We start from the raw sequence: 21,668 nt of genomic DNA on the forward strand, positions 1-21,668 counted from the left end.
CACGCGCCCGCAGAGCCGGCGGCCAGGCTGGCGGGGGCGGGGCGCGGCCGCCGCCATCTTTGGTGAGGGAGCCGCTCGTGGCCCATCGCGGGCCGAGGCGCCCCCCGCCATCTTGGAGTCGGGCAGCGCGCGGGGCGGGGCGGGGCGGGCGCGGCCCGTCCCGGAAGGGGAAGCGCCGAGTGCCACTTGGCCGCCGGGGCAGCGGCCGTGGGCACGGCTGGCAGTGCCGGTTCGCACGGTCCCTCGGCCCCGCCCGACGCTGCCCCGCCGTGAGGAGGCGCCTGCGTGCTCGCCGTCCCCCAGCCCTCCCTCCCGCCTCCCCTGGGAGCAGCACGGTGCGGGCGAAAGTTCCCCCGCCTCAGGTGAGGGCCGGGCCCGCCTGCCCGTGGCCGAGCCGCTCCCGCCCCCTGGCCGCGCACCCCTGGCTGGGGGCCGAGCCGGCCGCTGCCGCCGGGAGAGAGAGACATGGCCGAAAGCCTCTCCTGGGAGCTCCGTGTCTGCACGGGTTAAGGCGTGCGCTGCGGAGAGGTGGAAAACCTGCTGTTGGATTTTACTTCGAGGGAGCGGACAGAAAGCGGCGAAATGGATGACTTCCCCTCCATCTGCCTGCTGTCCCTGGCCATGCTGGTCGCCTGCTATGTGGCAGGAATTATACCCTTGGCAGTTAATTTTTCTGAGGTAAGACAACTCCGCCAGACTCCTCGTTAATTGCTAAAGGAGGAGCCAGAGAGGTCTCCCAGTGGGAGTTGGTGCCATCCCCTTGTAATATGGCAACGCTGTTAAGGATGAAGCTTTATCTTTAAAAGTTATGAGTGCAATGTTAATTTTCATTCAAAGCTGCTGTGTAAAATTATGCTTGTTTCACAGTGGTCATTTAAACTCGTCAGATTTGGGTCGAGTCTGCAACAGGTGAAGCGAAGTATCAGCACGTAGTGTAAGGACACGAGTAAGCATGGCTATTCTTAGAAGCTTGTGTAAGAAATGGCTGAAGTCAGTGGTTATCTCTTTTGTGCCTGTGGGCTACTCAAATTAAGGCTCTTAAAAACAAGTCCTAGAACATTCTTGGAAAAACTTTGATTCACAATTTTACTCACAGCTTGCACTGTTGAAAATTAAACCTTAGCTCTTTGATTACTGTAGAACTTCAAGTTACTGCCCTGTGTAGCTCAAGGCATTTTTTCAGAAAAATATCTAGGGTAAATAAGGTACTGTTAAAGGAGAGGGAGGGTTTCATAGTTTGGGTGAGTTTCCAAACAGTACAGGAGTTCCTGATTAAACATCTTTGTGTACTTCTAGGAAATAGTTTTTGGGGTGGTGGCAGTTGTCACAGTGTCTGTAGGTTTCCTAATATCCTCTGATACCCAAGGGGTTTTGCTCTTTCTGAATGATGGTTATTTTATAGAGGCGTGGTGTAGTGAGAGTTTAGTTGTGGTGGTAAGAGCACTCTTATAAGGGGTTCCCATTTCTCTTGGAAAGCAAGCACTTTTAGGAAGCAAGGTGCTGGAGGAGAAATGTGCCTTTGTCCTCCATCAAGTCAGAGGGCTGCATGGAGTTTGAGCCCTGCTTACTGTGGTGTTCTTGTTTTTTAACATGCAAATGTATCTAGCAGAAATGGTTTGATTTCTCATATAAAGGTGTATTCCTTTTGCCTCTGTATGTAGGCTGTTCTTATTAAGTTTCTGTCTTCCCTACACCTAGCTATTTTGTACTGAAAAGGAGATGGAGACTTGCCTTGAAATGATAACTTGTTCTTTTAATGGATGTTTAAAATTCACAGGTGTCCAAGTGAAGGCAAGCTATACTATATATTTGCAGCTGTAATAAATCAGTATTACTTCTGACACTTTCCTCTGTGTTTATGTGTGTATGCAAAAAATACTGTAGTATTGCAGATAAAAATAATGGTTTTTCCTTGTATGTTACTATATTTTTGCAAAATTACTTTATGAACAGCAGATGTTGAAAATTTATCTGCTCGTGTAGATTGCCACTGTATGACAATTTCCCAAGTGTAATTATTGTATGTGCAAGTTTACAGTGCATATTTGTGGGAGCTTTACACTTGTTTTCATCTCTTGCATTTTACTGTTGGAGTTGTCCCCAGTAATGCTGCAGCTGTTCCCATATGGTCACGTTTGGTTGGCTTTCAGGAAGCTGCTTGTGCATCTCCCAGAGCATCCTGCAGTGGGACTGAGCACTTTGTGTGGCTGCAGTGCATGAAGGAGAACGGGTGGCACAACAAGGATAAGCAACAAGTGCTTTCCTGCTGTTCCAATGCTGCTCTCTGTGCCTCAGGAGTTAACATGAATGTTTTGGTGGTGCTCAGACCTCTCATTGAGCATGGGAGGTGATGGTGGTTCTGCCACTGAGGGTGTGCTGCACAGTTGTCAGGGGATCTAAACTCCCCTGGTTGCTACGTGTTACATGATAGGGGTTCCTACAGAAACTGAGTCATGGCCTCTGCTAACTGCCCTATTACATGTCTGTGTAATTGGATTTTAGTACCTGGCTTTGACTTTACCCTGTCAGCATAGTCGGGAGGAAGTGAATTGATGAGTTTATTGGTGAAACAGAATGTAATTAGTTTGGGAGAAAGATGCATTTAAGCTTTTTGTCCCAAACTAGAATACAACTAGGAAGATAACTCTAATCGCAGCAAGTGCTAAAAAACTATGTGAAGTTTTTATTTTTGGTATAGAAGTTATTCCAAAAATATGAATAAAATCATTATTCTTTACTATAAAAACATAATGTTTATATATAGTCGTTAAGGTTTAATTGCAAGATCTCAATATTTGTGTAACAAGTAACCCCGTTCCCCAACATCTGTTAATAAGGGAGAGTAAAGAAAGTATTTTCATTCTTAAAGATGATACTTGTTTTGTACTTAATTGCAGGAGAGATTGAAGTTGGTGACTGTTCTGGGTGCTGGGCTCCTGTGTGGAACTGCCTTGGCTGTCATTGTGCCAGAAGGAGTACATGCACTTTATGAAGACATTTTGGAGGGTAAGAATCAAACCCAGATGGCCTCATTCAAGATAATTTAGATTGTGGTGTGTTATGATATACTGAGGCTTCTTTTTGGAGTTTTTAAGAAGAGATTGATGGAAGAACTTCACAGCAGCATGACCCAAAGCAGGCATAGAAATGCAAAACCACTACAGGCATGATATTGCACATTGAGGGATATGATCATGCAGACTGATGACTCTTACTGAGTTATCCAATCATTTCTGGCTCTGGATACTGTACTGTTCCTGGAATAACAGCCTTTTATGACAGGTCATGTGTGGTGTTTCTTATTCTAGGGAGAGTTTCACTTCCCCTGGAACTTCAAAGGAGGTGTAAGGGTGCCTTTGGCAGAGAACGAAATTGTGGAGTATTGGCTGCTTTCTCTTTGTAGTTTAGACTGCTTCTCATTAAAGCAATTGCAGGAGGTGTTTTACAAATCCCTGCCCTAATAAGAATTTCCTCTGAAGCTGAAAAGCATCTTGGAATTAATATACTTAGCTGAAAATTATGGTTATGTATTATGGTTATATAGCCATATGGTTATGGCTGATTTACAGAGTAGCAGGCATTTCTTCTTGGCTAGTGATATACATTACAGATCTAAATCTCTGTGTTCAAGCATCCAGTCTGTTGTCACTGTTGTAACCACCTCATCATCTCTAATGAAGAGCTCAAGTGAGCAGAGATTGTGTCTTGCAGGGATGTTTGTGAGGCACATGTCTTACAGCCAAAAGCCTTAACAGACCTCACTTTGAGGTTCTGACATTGTTTCAAACAGCCAGGGCTCATCACCTCTGTTGGAAGTGCACTTGAAATTTTGGTTTTGCTTGCAGACTTGGGCTATGAGATGACCATTGCATGTATGAGATTTTTCCAGTACACTCAGAATCAAAACTTTGAAGGTAAATGGCAATGGCTTCCTGATTGCAGGGGAAAGCACTATAAAGTTGATGCTGTAGAGAACCTTGCAAACATCTGGTGTGCTGCTGTTGCTAATTTGGGATTGAGAGGCACCTGTAGTTCTTTGCTTTTCCTGTAGTTTGGTGGGTTTCTAAACTTCTAAACTAAAACTGGGTTTTGTGTTTCTAAACTTCTAAATTTCATTTTAGCAACATGCTTTAATGTATACTGTTTTAGCTTCCACTGAATTTATGTTGTTCTGCTTAGATTTAGAATAAATAGGAGATAATATATAAAACCATCCTTTATCAAGAAGTGAAAGAAGCTTTGATTATGCCTTTATACTATACTATAATTTGTGCACTCTGATGTCAGATGTCTCTAATGAGCTGTAGTGGGTTTGCCCTCCATTCCATTTTAATTCTGAGCTGACAGATTGTCATGGTTTGACCAGGAAGGAGTGGGAATTCTGGGAAGCTGTGGTCAAACCAATGAAGGTTTTGGGTTTGAGACTGGCGTCCGGTGTGGCCAGTGGGGTTTGGACACACCTCCGAGAATACACAGGGGTTAAAAGCAAGGCACTGCCCTGGCACTTCCTCTTTGGGACATCGTCGGGCGAAGAGGTCAGATCTCTTCCCCCGCCCGGCCCGCTGCTGCTGGGCGGGGGAGGGGCCGCCATGCGGTAGGCCTGGGGCCTGGACAGAGGTGGGGGTTGAGGGGGCTTTCAAGGATGGAAGGGTGGGGGAGCCCCAAGAGACATCGAGACATCGGGCAGCCAGCCCCCCCCCCCCCCCCCCCCCCCCCCCCAGGAGAGAGAGAGAGAGAGCCGGCGGCACCGAATGTGATGGCAGCCAGCCAGGAGGAGAAGGGGGGAGGGAGAGCGGCCGGCCGCAGCAGCAGCACGTGTGGGAGTATCATCTCGTCCCAGGACAGACAGAGACTGAAAACTTTTAACCCTTTCTTGCATGATTGGGGCCTTGCAAAAATGCTAATCCTCCTCGAAGCTGAATAAGAAGGGAGATAAGAGATGAGATAAGATAAGGACCTGGCCCGGAGAATGTGGAGATGATTGGATGGGGAGAGATGATTTGGAGTGGCCTTTTGGCTGGACTTTTCTCGTGGCTATAGACTCAGTTGTTCCTGTGACACAGACTGCATTTAGGGGGAGGCAGTGCCTCAAAACCAAGAAGGTTCTTCGTGAGGACCCCCCGGCCCCAGGGGGTTGGAAAAATATGGGGGAGACAGATGTCCCAAAAGCAGAGACTGTGCCTTTTTGGAGTGAGACAAGGCATCCTTGAAAGACAACCCTAAAAGCAGCTCTGGTCCATGCCGTCAGTGGTGAGAGCACTGGGCATGGAAGGACGATGTTACAAGCGGCAGAAGGACTTTTTTTCTTCCGGGCGGTGCCGAAGTAACAGAGAAGCACACGAGGTCTCAGTGTGTTTCCAGGAAAGCCTATGGAACGAGAAGGACTCCTTTCCTCTTCATGAACTGATGTTTGAGTATACTAAAGTGTCGTACCGGGTGTTTTGAGAGAATGTATTGGATTGAGAAAGTCAGGTGGTGGGGGAGGAGGAAAATGGTTTTTTTGTAAGGTTTTCAATTTTTTTCTTTTTTCTTATAGTCTTTCCCTATTTTTCCTGTAGTTTTAGGTAATAAAGTGTTCTTTATGTTTAAGTTGGAGCCTGTTTTGCTTATTCCTGGTCACATCTCACAGCAGACACCAGGGTGAGGCATTTTCATGGGGGGCACTGGCTCTGTGCCAGGCTCAAACCATGACACTGATTTTCTGTTGCAATGGCACAGCCAGCAGTGAGTACAATTGCTGTGACCATTGGTGGGATTTAACACTTTTTGCCCAGATGGGGCATACTGTTCATGTCTGACTCACAGCTTGCTGTGTAGAGCTGCCTGGGTTGTGCCTTTGTTTGGTGTATGGCAAAAAGGCACTTCACAGTACTGCAGTAGTAATAGCAGTATATACCTAGGGAAAAAAGAGTTTGTGAATGGCTTCAGACTCCATGTCTAACTCACAGTATTGTGTCTAACAACAGTCTGTTTGAATTTTTTTTTTATGTTGCAAAGGGTCAGAACTAATGGGTATGACAGATTTAACTACAAAAATTATTTCTAATATGTTTCCTGGTAAAGTAGGATATTCAAAATTAAACTTAAGACTATGAGAACAGCTTTCTGGGGGTTTTTTTCCAAGTTCACCTATTTGCATAATTAAACCTAGAAAGATGCAACTAGGGGAAACTTTGAGATATATTCATATAAGTGGAAAAACAAAAAGAGAAATCTTTGTTTTCCCTCTTTCAGGTGTAGCTTAATTCTGATTGGTTGCTTGATAGTGAGCATTTTAGTGTTTTCCATTGATATGGAAGTAATTTACTATTACTTCTGTATTCCCCTGTGGGCAAACAGGCTGTGGAATAAATAACTTCTGATTTTCAACCTTGTAGGCTGAGAAAAAATAACATATCATGACTTGGATTATTCTTTGATTATAAACCTATGTAGTGAAACCTTGGTTTGGGTGCTACTAGCAAATAATATTTCTTTGCTGTATTCAGTCCTTTGTTTTAACTGCTGAAACTGTTCAATCCCTGTCAGAAAGATTGTCCTGATTTATACAGTTTTATGGCTTGAAATGATCTGAAGCAAAGTCAACTTCATACTATAGATGGTAAAAATCTTGTGTGGTCCAAAGTAATTTTATTGGTGAATATTGTTCAGCAAAGATCTGTGTGAAGTCTTTGCTACCAAGCTTATTCTGATGTGCTTTGACTGTAGCAATGGCATTGTGGCATTTTGTATAGTGGGATGAACATACCCTTGTCTCATCCAAGAGGAAGTATGAATATTCCAGCAAGGCAATGACTTGATAGAGTAAGTCAAGTTCTTGCTATAAGTTTTTAAAGCTTCTGAAGAGTAGTTGCCATCCAAAAGACCTTCCAAAAATGAAAAAACCATGGACAAGCTTTAATAGCTGGTGTAGGGAAAGGAAACCACACATCATTCATCCCAGGGCTTGGACTTTGGGTTTCTGGGACGGACCTACACTGACATTTGTAGGTCAGTGTGCTTGACTTAACCATTGTTGTAGTCTGTATCAATGGGGTGTATCAATACTAGCTTGTTTGCATCTCAGCATCAGTTAATCTTCCTAAAGATGGTATTAAATCTTTTAGTGGATGGAGCCTATTTTATTTTCTCACTCAAATGAAGGTAATGAAGTAACTGCTTGATGGAATCTCTGAATATTGACAAAACAGGCAACTTCAGTTAAAACAGGAATTATACAGCAATTTTTGTGAATTAATTTGTATTTAAAATGCAACCTGGCTTATAACATATTAATACTTTCTTTGCTTTTCCATGCTGAAGATGTATGAGGAGAAACCAACCAGGCTTTGCTAAGAACACTGTCTAAAAAAAGAGCATAAGCAAGGACTTGTGTGTATTGTCCAGGAAAGTGTGAGGAAGGCTTTTGGCAGAAGAGGAAGGTGCCTGTGTGGTGTTTGGAGTGCTGATGTGTTTGTTGCTGTGGCAGGGAAGCACCACGCAGCGAGCGAGATGCAGCACGTGCTGGAGTCCGAGAAGGCAGCGAACATCCCGGCGGCGCACGAGCACGGCCATGACCATTCCCGGCTGCACGCCTACATTGGGGTGTCCCTTGTCCTCGGCTTTGTCTTCATGCTCCTGGTGGATCAGATAGGCAGCTCTCATGTGCACTCTGCAGATGGTAAGTAAAGGCTCACTTCAGTTAGACTCGCTAATTAGTCTTAATTAACAAGTTGAAATTTATTTCTTGTAGTGCTACCAGGGTGTAACTTGTCCAGTCATGTCCAGAGTTTCAGTAGGTACTTTAAAAACATAAGCCATATACCAAGGTCCATGTGAAATGTTTATGCTGGAAATCTATCTCAAAATTCACCATAATTTGAGAGCTTGCCTCAATAACATGTATGAGTACATGTGGTGTAGGGGTGGAGGGTGACTTGACACCTGAATTACTGTCTGGTTTTGGGGGATTTCTTTGGCTTTTCAAAAAACTTCAGTTAGTCTTATATTTGTTTGTTTTTCCTACTTAATTGTCTTGTATGTTGGTGAAATTTGCAAAGATAACAAGCAAGTTATCTTAAGCAAGATGGCAGGAATGATTAGATGTAAGCTCTGGTATTTGAGCTGCATAGCTGGACCTCCCACACAAGTCTAAAGCCTCACGTACTTTAAAATACTTCTTGCTTTATGTAAAGATTTGTCAGCCTACAGTTGCCATTGTTTCCTGCCTGTGACTTTATGCGCAGAGTGTAGCTTGAAATGCACCAAAGGTGTTCTGTCATTTGAAAAGGTACTTTATTGCCTTTGGCTGCTCATTTTCTCCCACACAACATCCTCTGATGCTGGAATTTGGCCCTGAAAAAATAAGGAATTGATCCTAAAGGAAAAGTAAAACACATACAAAGGCAGGGGGATATGTTTTGGCTGGATTTCATCAGTTCACAGTGCAGCCTGTTTTTATGGGGTGGAAGGCCAGTGCAGGGGCTATGTCACTTGTGTACTCCTGAAGAAGTGTAAGTGGAGCCACTGCTATTAGTAGCTGATTTTCAGACCTGTTCTAAAGAAACACTGGCAATGAGGATGTCAGGGAGATGCAGGTGAGCAACTTCCAAAAGGATTCTTGGTTTGTATGGGGTATAACCCTTTTCTGTGTCTCTGATCATAGCAAGTAGCAGGACAAGACTGTGATCTGTGTTAGAGATACACACTACAAAACAGAATTATAAGTGACGTTTTATCTAGCCTCTACCTGTCACAGGAGATGTAGCAGTGTTTTTATAATGTTTTTAAAGCTACAGAAAAAAACCACTTTTTTCTTGAACTAATCAATGTCTTGTAGTTTATTACCTATCAAGTGATTAGGTGTTACTTTGTCTAAACTAGAAAAATTCAGTAGGCCAGAAGGAAGGTATGAAGTCAAATGTGATTCTTTGTGTTTAGTAATCAAAAAAATCAAATCAGTCCAAAGCAATTGTAAAGGAAACGTTTTTTATGAATATCTCCTCCTGTTGAAATGAGTGTACCATTGCCATCATGCAAGTGCAGCTTGTGGAATTAATTACTCAGATGGCTTCCCCTTCATTCAGAAGATAAAGCTGACCAAAGGAGGATGCATTAGTTTAGATCTGATTCATTGGGAAGCTGCATGTGTGCCTGGGAATGAAGAGAGACTTGGGGGTAATGGGCAAGGCAGGAGGAAAGACAAGGACTGGAATTTCTGTTTTGGCATCACTGCAGAGTTACAGTAGGTGTGCTTACAGCTGTTTTACAGAACACTGGGATAATTCAGACATGGCTGCTCAAACTGTCTGAAATTAAACAGTTGAATAATAAGATGTTTCTACACTTTGTAGGGCTTACCCACCCTGCAGGGATTCTTTGTAGTGGTTTCACCACTGATTGTGTAGTAGTGGATATTGATGTTGCCCTGTTGTGCTGTGTAATGAGCTAACCTGCAAATGTCAGGCAATTTTGGTCAAAACAGTGGATCTCAAACAGCTCTGGCTGCATTTCTCCTTTGTGATATATAACATCAAAGGGAAATCTTTACAACTGGTGCTGTGACAAGTAGTTTTTATTGTTTACTAGGAACTGCCAGGGAATAATCACTGCAACAAAAACTGACCCACCTGAAGGAAAATACAAACCTTGAGCTGTGTGGAGAAATATCATCCTGACTCTTGAAGCAGCTCTGAATTCTTGGGATCCAAAAATAGCTTTTCTTTTTCTTGGTGGCGCAGACCTTTAACATTTCATTTGAGGAGGTTAAGAAAAACATCTGCTTGTGCCTGTGAGAGAGCTCCTGCAAATTGCAAAGAATTGTCCATGACTCTGTCACCTGTTTGTTGGCAAACTTCAGGTGATGTGAAGGTGTTAAGTGTCAAACTATTTTGCAGTAAATCTAATGCAGAAATACAGAAGCTGGTAGTCTTGAATACAACTGCCAAGCAGCTGGGGGAGATATGTACAGTGATACTTACAATATTTTTTCTGGCATAGTTTATTCATTTGATCTCTTTCTCATAACTGTTCTCATGATTGTTTCAGATCCAGAAGCTGCAAGATCAGGCAACTCCAAAATCACCACAACACTGGGACTAGTAGTCCATGCTGCAGGTAATGTGGGACCTGTTATTAGTCCTTGACAAGTATATGCATTGCTGTGTGGGTCATCTTTAGGTGGGATGGAGACATATGGGTTTTGGTTTTGGACGTGGCTTTTTATAAAAGAAAGAAAAAAAAAAGGCAGGGAGAACTAAGGATCTTTCCCAGAATTAACTGGGAGCTCCGATGGTTCATGGAGTTTTATTTGGGTACAGAATTTTCTCTTTTACTCTTTACTTTACTCTTTTGTTTTTCCCATATGAAAGGTTATGTGATGCTCACTCTCTGCCTCTTCAATTCCTTTGCTGACTCCTTTAGCTGCTAAGTTTCAATATGTGCTAGCAGATTTGATAAGTTGCATGAAACACCTTTGGGTTTGTTTGTTGGTTGATGGGTTTTTAAAAAAATACTAATTTAAAACAATAGTATCTTGTAGGGAAATAAAGGATGTTATAAGGTGGAGCACAAAGACTTGACTGAAACACATTTGGGCTGACTTGCAAGGACTGACTGTTAGTTGTGTGTTACACTCAAGCCATGATCACATTGTGATTTTTCACTATATATGTGTAGTATAAATGCTCTTTCATGTCCTGTTGAAAGTTGTTGTCTAGATAAGTCAGAAGATGTTGATCAAAAAGATACTTCACCAAACAAAGTGTGTATATATTAACGAGTAGTATAATCTGCATTTTTTATTTAATTTAGACAGTGTAATTATTGTAAGTGATAAAAAATATTTATAATAGTATTTATATTTGAAAAATGATTTCAAGGGTAATAACTAAAAGTCTTGCAATGCTTAGTGTCTAAAACAGATTTTTTAATTAGAGAGGAAATCTCTTCTAGTATAGAAGACTAAAACAGCTAAACTTGTTACTTGTTCTAGTTTGAAGTCATGTGTCAATACGGAGTAGATTCCCATTGTGGTTTTTAGGGTCTTGGGAAGTATGAGACAGCTCTTGTTGAGGCTTTTCTGATGTTCTGAAGTGTTATGCTTAACAAACAAAGGCAAGTGAATCCTCTGTTGGGCTGCTATTGTTAATGGCAATTTTCAGTAGTAGAGCTTCTTAAATCAACGTGTTTTCTACTCTCAGCCTTTGAGGGGGTGGGGAAGCTCATGCAGAAGAATAATCTATGAATCTGCACTCCTTTTTCAGCTGATGGTGTTGCATTGGGTGCAGCAGCTTCTACTTCTCAGACTAGTGTCCAGTTGATAGTGTTTGTTGCGATTATGTTGCACAAGGTGAGTCATCATCAAAAAATCTTACTTGTTCTTCAAAAGACTGTTAACACTCACAAGAATTGCTAAAGATCTACAGTTTCAATAGTGATGTAATACAGAAATGTTTAATGCCATTGAAATGGAGAGGTTAGTACAGTGTCAAGGACCACAAAGCAAGGGTATGAGCTATGAGAGAAGAGCACGATTGATGCTAAGTCTGAGTGGGGTGCAAGTGAGAGACAATTCTGACTGCCTACTGCCTGCCTTGATAGCAGAGGTTGGGAAAAGTCTTCCAGAGGTAGAGAGGGAAGAGTAGCTCATGAAAAAATGTGTCAGCTTCACACTGACTTCTTCTGAAGCTGGTGTGGTAGTGTTTATTTAACAAACAAAAAAACCCAAGGTTATTATGGCTCTAAGAGACATATTCCAAGAAATTCTAAAGGGTGAGAGACAGAAGGAGATGCTAGTGCATTGGGAGAAAAAGCAGTTTCATGCTTGGTACAACAGTCTTGGAGAAGATTTGTTATGAAGGGTTTTATTGTTTGAAGGATTAGTCTTTTGAAACCACTGAATATCAGAGTACTAAATTAGAGCAATTAACTTCTGCTTACCTCTGTTGTAGTAGCTTCAACTTCACTCATATACCATTTTTGTAGGAAAACAAAAAAAAATTTTGCTGATGGTAACAAGCAAACAGTGGCTCTTGAAGATGGAGAGATCTTTACTGAATACTTGTGTGAATGTGAGCCTGTTGGCTCTGTAGGCTCTAAACATACCTGTGCAGATGAAATTTGCCTTGTGGTAGCACATGCATGAATGATAGTGGTTAGTCATAAATTCAAATCAGAAATCATACATAATTACATGTTCAAAATGTTAGAAAATGCATGTCTTTTCTTCAGTGTTCATACAAGTAATTGTGGTTTGCATAACTTTGAGGGTGGCAAGTCTCACAGTCTCATCTTGGAGCTTAATTTATGGCTATTGCCAGGTGGAACTTGCTTCTGTTATTCTTAATGTTCTTAAATGACTTGTGGAAATTTTAGAGGAGGAAAATTTCTCCTGTGAATATTTGGTAATAGAAGAGAAACTTACTTCTTCTCTGGTGTCTTTTTTCTATTCTTTTGATCCTGTCTGATTGTTTTGTCTTTCTCATCTTTTTTTCACTCATGATTTCCTTCTATGTTAAAAAAAAAGATTCTCTGTATAAAAATGCTTAAGGTATTTTTATCTTATGTCTTACCTCAGAAATGTCAGGGTGGATTGCTATTGTTTTTATACAAGCAAAAGTGTAGTAAATTCTGTGAGTAGTGGGACATCTTTGCCTTTTGGATAAGAAACTGGATGCCAGCAGAGGGAGAAGGAAGTGTTTGTTTGCTTCCTGATGAGAACAGGAATGAACTAATCAAAAGAGCTCAAGTCTTTGTTAACATGCAGGTTGACTCTTACTTGTCTTTGGGCAATTGTTTCCTTCCCCATGTTAATTGTAGAATTTTCCTACTGCAGGTGAAAAAACTGTATATCTAAGGATGTGTGATAGTAACAGGATGAAAAAGGAAATTACCCAAATTGATGGAGTCTTAGGAATTATAGCAATTACTATAGTCAGAATGAATATTTTAGTATTTGTAATGACTACACAAGTACATGTTTTCTGATAGCCAGAACATGAGTTTCCATTAGGTTTGGTTATTAAGGTGGGGCAGTCTGCAGAATGCTCCTAATTTGGGTTAGCTGCAGTATGGAGTGCCCGCCCTGAATGTCTTCCAGTTCAGTCCATTTCAATGTAGTAAGTTGTATTGCAACCTTTTGTCATTTTTCAGGGGCTGTGGGAGGTATTGTACTAGCAGTGAGTGTTGTGTTTTGCAGGCACCAGCTGCCTTTGGCCTGGTTTCCTTCCTGATGCACGCTGGGCTAGAACGGAATCGGATCAGAAAACACTTGCTGGTCTTTGCCTTAGCAGCACCTGTTATGTCAATGGTGACATACTTAGGACTAAGCAAGGTAGGTCCATGGTTTTGTTCTGCCCAAAATCTACCTCAGTGGTGAAGTCTGGGGAAAGGACTGTGATATGAGTTTCATATTACACAATTCCAAACTGCTTGAGATATTCAGCAGAATAAGATTTAAGAAAAGCTGATGAAAAGGTAGCAGTATGAATGCACAAAACAAATAATAATCTATACATTTCACATCAGAATCAATGACATAACTCCTTTATAGAGTTTGGTATAGGTTTGGTTTTTTTTTAACGTATGATTTCTATTTATCCTTCTTGCTGCTCTCTACTGAGAACAGTTTATTCAAATGGCAGGTTTTATGTGATGCCTATTTAAATAAGTAATTTTCAGCATTGTTGCATGTATTCTTCTTTTAATATGTAGGTAGGAAATAATCTCCTCTAGCGTCCCCCACCATTCCAGAAGTGGTCCTCTATTTTCAAAGTCTGTGTCAGAAGCTGAGTCCTCAGCTAGAGCAGTCCTTGTGCCTTACTCCATAAAGCATCGCTGTGTCTTGGCTCTGTACAACAAATGGTCTGTGAAATGGGACACTGCACATGAGTTTTTAATCTCAGAACACTGGGATACACTGCTATGTAACACTGGGATATTCTGCTATGAGAAGCAGAAACAATGAACTGTTTCTGCTTCTCATAGCATGTCCTGCGATGCTCCTGTGTTTCTCAGCTGTGGTGTGTCCTGCTGGTGACATGCTGTGGTGGCATGTTGTAAAGGATATAGTGTGATCTCATGAAACTCAAGGCACGAGAGGAAAGATTAAATAAATCATCTGGGCTAATCCTTTACTTGCTGGATAGGATTTATATTTGACATTATAGTACAAAAGACAGCAGAAAAAAGGGTTTGGTCTGTAAATAGAAAGGAGAATTCTCTTTGAACACTGTTTTGAAGTGTCCTCATCAAGGGTGGGGTTTACATTTTGCCCTTCAGAAAGAACAGAGAATTGATAAGGCATCAGGGCTGTCACAATGGTTTTGTAGTTCCAGGTGATGTATATTTCTCTTTGGAAAAATGACCTGAGAGTAAACACAAGTACTAAGATTATGCTTGAGTTGGAAAGCATTGAAGAAGCATTTGAATCTGATATGCATGGGTTTGCATTTCATTGCATTTACTGATGTGTAGCATATCTTAATCTATTATGAAGGTGAAGAGGTGCTCAGTTTTGATGCAAAAGATGCATTTCTTCATGAAGTTTGTATGGAAATGCTGGAAATGTTTTGGGTATCTACATACAAATGAAATATTTCATGAGTGATGTTCTGGGACTTCATTCTGAAGAACAGTGGAGAAGATATTTAAAGGTTGATGTCTTATTTGAACCCCTTGTTCAGAAAAAGGGAGGAAAAAAGTTAACTTTGAGCGTCCTCCCTAAAATTTGTGACTTTGCAATATGAATTTTATTTTTTTTCAAAACCTGTTTGGTACATTGGCTGTGAGCCAATCAACAAGATGCTTCAGTAGACTCTGACTTCTTTCCTTTTCTGAGGGTTCTTTCGTAAGGGTTTTTTCTTTCATAAGTCCAAAGAGAAGTAACTAGCAGGAGGGGTGCCTTTCTGCTCCTTCACAACTTCAGAGTGCCAGTCACTACTTTTAAGGTGCAAGACACAAAAAAATCACAATAAACCATTGTCATTGTGAGAAGAGACCTGATAGAAATCCTACTGTTCTTGGATACTGGGAGATTTTTAAAATTTTTATTACTGATTGAAGAACTTCTGCTTATTCTCACTTTTTTTGCTCTTTGTGTTTCAGAGCAGCAAAGAAGCCCTTTCAGAAGTCAATGCCACTGGAGTTGCTATGCTGTTTTCTGCTGGGACTTTCCTTTATGTTGCCACAGTTCATGTTCTCCCAGAAGTAGGAGGAATTGCTCATAGCCACAAACCTGAATCAACTGGAGGAAAAGGACTCAGTCGTCTGGAGGTGGCAGCCCTAGTATTAGGGTGCCTAATTCCTCTAGTTTTGTCCATTGGACACCATCACTAAACGCTCAAATTTCAATGTTCTCAATAAGACATGAGCAGTAAATGTCTGCTGCTCCCTTTATCATTCTTTTACCCATCATTCATCCCATCCACTTTATGGAGTTCAGAGGGAATCTTGATTGCAAAACGAGGAATACTGGGAAAGTTTTTAGTGTAGCAAAATGTACTTTGGCAGCCGGACACAAATTCTCTGTAACTTTCTTTTCTGAAGACATTTGCTATTTTAATTGTTACTTCTGGCCCTATTCTCAGGGAAGATGGAACTTGAAGTTTAAGAAAGGTGAGCAGGGAAGAATATAGCAACTCACAAAATTGCAATCACCAAAGTATCCTGCAGTTCAGCTTTCACAGCTGAGAGCAAAACCCAAGGATGGCTGCGTTGTGGGAGGTTGAAGTCTCGCTAATGAAGAAGGGGGCTCTCCCCCATCGGTTCTACATTGTCCTGGCAATGCTACTGGCCCTTGTGATGCTTGTCACTAATTGTACTGCAGAAATGGGCTGCACTGGGAACTCTGTATAACACTGCTGCTGTCACAGAGGTGTCACTTGATAGGAAAGAAATTATGTGGACAATGTGTAGGATTAGAGGAAGAAATCAGCTGGTTAAGAAAGTGCAAATGAGTTTTGCAGTGTATTCCATTGTTTAAGACAAAGGATAGAAGCAAGGAGAATAGTGTTTTGATTGTTTATTCAATTGTTAATAAATTCTAAAAAGGACTTTTTCTTGGCAGATAGCCTTCTGCCAAGTCAGTCAAGTCAGCAGGAATTATGTTTTGGCTACTGGGATACCCTAATGCTTCTGTTGAGAGAGATACCCATAGTGCCCTTTGAGATGGAGCTGTTCTGGGCTCTGAGGAGTAGAAATCTGATGGAGACAGCTGTTGAGGGACCAGAGAACTTTACTAGCTCATTTTCAAAAACCTGAACTGCTGAAATCCGTGGGGGGCTGTGTGGGTTTTTCACTAAATAAAGGTATTACGGCTAACAAAACAAGATGTTTAGTTAAGTATTTATGCTGCAGATAGAATACAAAGTGTTTCTAAAGGAGTTCTGGACAGCAAAAACTCAAACCCACCAAAAACCAGTCTGGTGGGTTCCCAGTGGACCTGTTAGACATTTTGCTTTTCCTTTGGGAATTGTTCATTTGCCTCTTACTGATAAGCATTAGTTTTGGTGAACCTCCTGGAGGACTTTCTGCCAATTGCTGATGTCTCTCACTAGAGAGGAGTGGGAAAAGACCCCTCTGTTTTCATGGCACACATTTGTCTTACTAGACATTATTTCCCTTGTGTAAAACATGTTATACTGTAATGTGCATTGGAAAGTCAGGAATGTTTGACATGCACAGAATCAGCATAAAATTCTTTCTTTAGGGGAAAACTTTTTAATGCTGGCCCCCTTATAAGCTATACTTTGTCTACACTTTTTGAAGATAACATTGCCAAATCTATTTTTCTTTTTTCTTTTTGTTGTTTTTTTAAAAAAGAATCTTGAAGAAATATCTTCTTAACTGAAGTGCTTCTTGTTTGCATATGAATGACTGTGACTGTTTGTCATGCCATTTATTACTTAAACTGCAGAGCCCATTGTGCCTCATAATTTCTTTACATTTTTGTTATTGTCCTTTTTGTCTGTTAGTTCAGGGAGTAATGGGTATGGCCTGTCTCTTGGACTAGTGATGGCTTTGTCTGTTGGCTCTGTAACAATACTGATGAATCCCAGGATTGAACCCAGTATTGATTCCCAGGAGTGCTTGTTCATTTGTGTGTTTTACTGTGTAAGATCAATGCAAAATTATTAGAAGTCATATTTTCCCATAAGGCAGTCTTTTCAGATAAAATTAGTGCTTCAGACCTAAACAAACTTTTTTTTTTTTTTTTTAATATTAGACCTTCAATATTGTGTTCTGAAAAGCCACTGCCAAATTAGTTATGTGGATGGGATCCTCTTCTGTGTGTTTTTCGATTTTTTTTGGTCTGTTTTGGTTTTGGGATTTTTACAACATATGTAATGCAACTGGGAAGTTACTGGTTTAAAAAGTTCAGCAGGACGGATTCCTAACACATGCAAATAATACACAGGGATGTTTACTCCAGAGTTCTGTTCTTCCTGATTCCCCCCTAATTACCTTCTTCCTTAATATCTCACTATTTTTATTTGTGTTTAAGCTTTCCACATAACCATTTCCAAAAGCTGGAGGGTTTGCAAGAGCAGGAGATAGCTTAGCACAACATTAGGTGCTTGCATTTCATGAAGCAGTAGGTTATTATTCTTTGACCTCTTCCTGACACTTGCATCCCCACCCTGGGAGTTGACCCCCTGCCCGAATTCCCCTTTAGCCTCACTTTGTGTATAACAACAGCAGTGGTTGCCAGAGGCTTCCTGCTCCATGCCATTTGTTTCTGGCTGCAGCATGTGGATAGGACCTTCTCACATGGATCAGTGTGTATTGGTGAGGGTGTGGCAGCCAGATTTTCACTGCTGACACAACCTCTGGAATATTAATCACAGGTGTCACTGCTGAGAGGTCTTGTCATCTTTCCATTTTCCTGTCCTCACATCATGTTTCCAGTTTCTGGGGCAGCAATCAGAAATAGTAGTACTCAGTTGAATGATTGATGAAGTAAAGGGGCCAAGTTACAGCAGCAGGTGAAGGAACTTGAATGGAAACATTGGCAACTCAAATTTGGCACAAAAATTCTAAAAACGTACATTTTGGCATTTGGTTAAGTGACAGAAGACTTCAGTGACTTTTGTTTTTTCTCTACCCATTTAGAATTAGCAACAGCATGTTGTTTTGGCTGCCTGTTATCACTGAATTATTATTTTCAATTTGTATTTGAAATTGCAGTGACTAAAGAAGCTTTTGATTATGTTGATAGGGAAAATTTAAATTTTATATTATCAGACCTTTCCAAATTTTTAGTACCAAATGGAGGATTATTTTCTTGACGCAGAGTATTTTAATGAGTTAAATTAAATGGTCCATTTTATTATAGCCCTTTCTACCTATCTCCCCATCTGTCACAGTAAATACAAGCATTGCGTGTAGTCAGGGCCATCTGGTATCATTTTCTACTCCTCTGGAGACCTTGGTGCAAACAAATTCCTCTCACTCTCTTTGTAATAGCCTCTCTGCCTGTGTTTTCTTCTGTGAGGTAGGTGGCAGTAGGTTTAGCAGGTAAATGCTTAAACCAAGTGCCAGCCATGTCCCACTTTCCTTCTGTAAGTCCCTCTAGGAAATCCATAATCTTCTCATCACCTGTTTCTTTTCAGTTAACGATTTCCTAATTGATAATAGGAATTGGACTAAAGCTGTTACTGTTGATCCTCATGTCTTCAGGTACTTCCCCTACTGTTCTTTTATTGTTCCTCTTATAAAGAAGGGAAATATTTCTTTTTCAGCACTCAATGACAGAGGCAGAAGCTGTGCTGACATTAAATTAAGTAAGGATGACAGAGCTGTCACACCAAGACAGGATTTTTTGATTGTTTTGGCTTGTCAGGTGGCTGGGTGTTAAATACAGAAACCCACTGCTGACTCCAAAGAACTATTTCCAGGTGGATTATATAAAAGCTAATCTTACCCAAGAGGCCCAGGAAAACCACTGTGTTTATTCAGGAACTAGTTCAGAGCCTTCAAGGAGGTTTTGACAGTAGCAGGTGTGTCCATGTGGTATCAGCTGATTGCAGAAAAGAGAGAGCTGTTGGAATAAATGGAATAAATGCTCTTGCTGCTCCCTTCCTGTTCTGTGCTGGCCCTTGGGAAAAGAGAGGGAAATTGTACTTCTCTTGAGGGTAGAAGAAGGAGGAGTGATTGCAGTATGGTGGGAAAGTTTATGATGAATATCGGATTCTTTACCACAAATTTCAGATTCCTGTTCACATCAAACTTCTTTTAATTTTTTTTTTCTATACTGTTCTGTCTCTTAGCAGCCTTGGCTTTCCAGGGAAAAACATTGTGTGGTCATTGCTGTTTACCTTACATGTTTCTCCATGTATGGAACTGTAATTTTAATGTCTTTTTTCCAAACCATTTGTACACAAAATCATTCCATGAATGGCTGCCTTATAATTTTTCCACTTTAATTGTGAATGGTCAAAATAATATTGCCGTTTTCAATTTGTTTTATTATATTAAATTTTTACTAGGTGCAGTGCTTCGGAGTTGGCTTGTCATTTACTGCATGGGGTTTTCTGACAGCTCTAATAGAAAGAAATTACAGTCTTAAATGGATGCAAGCGTTGCAGACAGTGTTTTATTTTTGTGGGAGTGTGTTTATTGCTCTTCATGGTGTCTGAGCCCCTCTTGCAAACCTGGAGTGTGAAACTGCACGCTGGGAGGCAGTGTAGCAGGTGGATTTTATATGGCTCTGAATGTGTTCAGAGGTATTAATGCAGAGATGAACTGACAGCTCTGCTTGAGCAGGGCGTTTGGCAACTCGTGTCTCACAGAGTGTTTAGGAGCTGGCATTGCCCTGATGCTATCTCCTGCACCCCCAGGAAAATCTCTGGAGCTTACAAGGCTGGGACACTTTAGAGGGTGACAAGGAGATGATGGGCTTAAGGTTGCTCTAGACCACTGTAAAAAGGCTTGAGAACCCTTTGGAACTAAAGGAAATCCTCTTTTTTCCATCCTGTGCTCTCAGTCTCTTGTCAGTCCCAAACAAAAAATCTGACACTGTCTGGCTCCATCCCCTTTGCATCCTTCTCTCAAGTATTTGTATACATTGATGAGATTTCTCTTAAAGCTGCTGAGTTGACATGGTGTATAGGTATTCTCCATACTTTCCAGCTGCCCTCTGAGCAGGACTGGGGTTTAGACCTGCGTTTTCAGAAAAGAGAAAGGGGAATGGTGCTGTTACAGGATGAGTGATGTATGCATTTACAAACTTCATGCATCTATTCAAGAGACAACACTTGATGGAGATGATTCATAAGCAATTCATTTAAAAAATGGATTTATGTTTTTCTGCTGTGCTTGCTGTCTACAGACTTATCTAAGATCCTGTCACACAGTGTTTTAGCTCTTTCACTCCAGCAATAAGCAATCCTCTCAGCTTGTTGCTTGTGTTTGATTTTTCTAGTAGTTCATAGGACTTGTGTCTTTAAGAAAGTGTAATCTCTTTATACTGGCTTAAGCACAAGAGAATATGATTAATGTAAAGTCAGGAGGACTGAAACAAATGACAGAGGTGCTGTTAAAGGTGGTACAAGCAAATGTAAAGCAGTAAGAAGGGAAAGCCAGTATTTTTTCCAGGCAGACTCTTGTTTTTTGGCAAGTAAAACTCAGTTTTAATGGTAAAGCATTATGCAGTATGTTAGCATTCTTTTAGTGTATTTAGTAAACATGTCACCTCTGTAACTGGAGATTTAATCACTGTAGCCCATGGTAAAGCCTTTTGGAGATGTGAGGAAGTGGTTTGGGTGAATTTGTTACAAACTTAAATTTAGGAGCTGTGGTGTTGCAGGCCTCCTGATGATTGCTGTAGAGTGTTCCTTCATTTGTTAAGGAAATAAAAATGTACATCAGCATTTTTATGAGCGACTCATTAGGGATGAGCACAGCACTAAGATGATGAGCTGTCATCTATTGTTCCAGCTGACAAATTAAGCCATTCTTCTACTGATATGTGCAAGCCTTATCCAAGTATCCCTGCAGGCAGAATTGCACAGCATTCCACCCTCCTTATCACAGCACTTGTCCCCCTTGTCTGTGATGTTGAGAGATTAACAAACTGGTATTGTGGATGGGAGTTAAAGAAAAATGCCTCGTTCAGAAAAACTTGTAGACCTAATAAAAATTAAGCTGTATCATGCTGACTGACACCAAAGCTACATTGTATTTGGAAACTCTAAAAGCAGAATGACATTATTAGGGGGAAAATGCCTATTGTGCATCGGTGTGCTCAGCCAGTATCTGAAGTGGTAGTTAACTTATGATCTATGATTATAGTTATGTTGGAGTCTGTGGAGGTTAATGGGCTTCTGCTGTCTGAAGGAACACTTCCATTGAGATACCCTGGTCACACAGGGTTGAAGAGGCCTGCTGACAGCTCTGCTTACAAGCCTTACTACTACTTCAGGTGAGTCTTACTGTTGCACCTCGTACTCAAGTGCCCTCAGAGGGCGATGCTATCAGTAGGATGAGTCGAATTTTAAGACTGCAGTGGATTTCCCATGTTCTATTGTCTCTTTTTGACGGAGAAACTGAGAGGTGACTGATCTTGAACAAAACTTTGTACCCCTGGTATCTCCTCTGTGCAGACACTTTGCGTGAAAGTGACTGAGTACAAGTGGATGACTAGGCAGTGGATCTGGGAGCTTTTCCATGTTTATCCCTACAATCTAAAC

At 41.1% G+C, this 21,668-nt stretch overlaps 1 protein-coding gene across 1 annotated transcript; it reads left to right on the forward strand.

Moving 5' to 3' along the window:
- Positions 1–434: 434 nt before the first annotated feature.
- Positions 435–16,300, forward strand: SLC39A9 (solute carrier family 39 member 9). Its single transcript, XM_064714689.1, has 7 exons — positions 435–678; positions 2,898–3,006; positions 7,469–7,660; positions 10,027–10,095; positions 11,244–11,329; positions 13,178–13,312; positions 15,085–16,300. Exons 1-7 carry the CDS (start codon positions 583–585, stop codon positions 15,313–15,315), a joined length of 918 nt encoding a protein of 305 aa, XP_064570759.1. The 5' UTR covers positions 435–582; the 3' UTR covers positions 15,316–16,300.
- The last annotated feature ends 5,368 nt before the right edge of the window (positions 16,301–21,668 follow it).

This window comes from Zonotrichia leucophrys, chromosome 5, assembly GCF_028769735.1.
Source record: "Zonotrichia leucophrys gambelii isolate GWCS_2022_RI chromosome 5, RI_Zleu_2.0, whole genome shotgun sequence".
Taxonomy (NCBI): Eukaryota; Metazoa; Chordata; class Aves; order Passeriformes; family Passerellidae; genus Zonotrichia; species Zonotrichia leucophrys.

Excerpts from the sequence above, each read along its gene's own strand:
- SLC39A9 (XM_064714689.1), top strand. The coding sequence starts at position 583 with ATGGATGACTTCCCCTCCATCTGCCTGCTGTCCCTGGCCATGCTGGTC. Across the intron at positions 3,007-7,468 it reads TTATGAAGACATTTTGGAGG|GGAAGCACCACGCAGCGAGC; the intron begins GTAAGAATCAAA and ends TTGCTGTGGCAG. Across the intron at positions 10,096-11,243 it reads ACTAGTAGTCCATGCTGCAG|CTGATGGTGTTGCATTGGGT; the intron begins GTAATGTGGGAC and ends CTCCTTTTTCAG.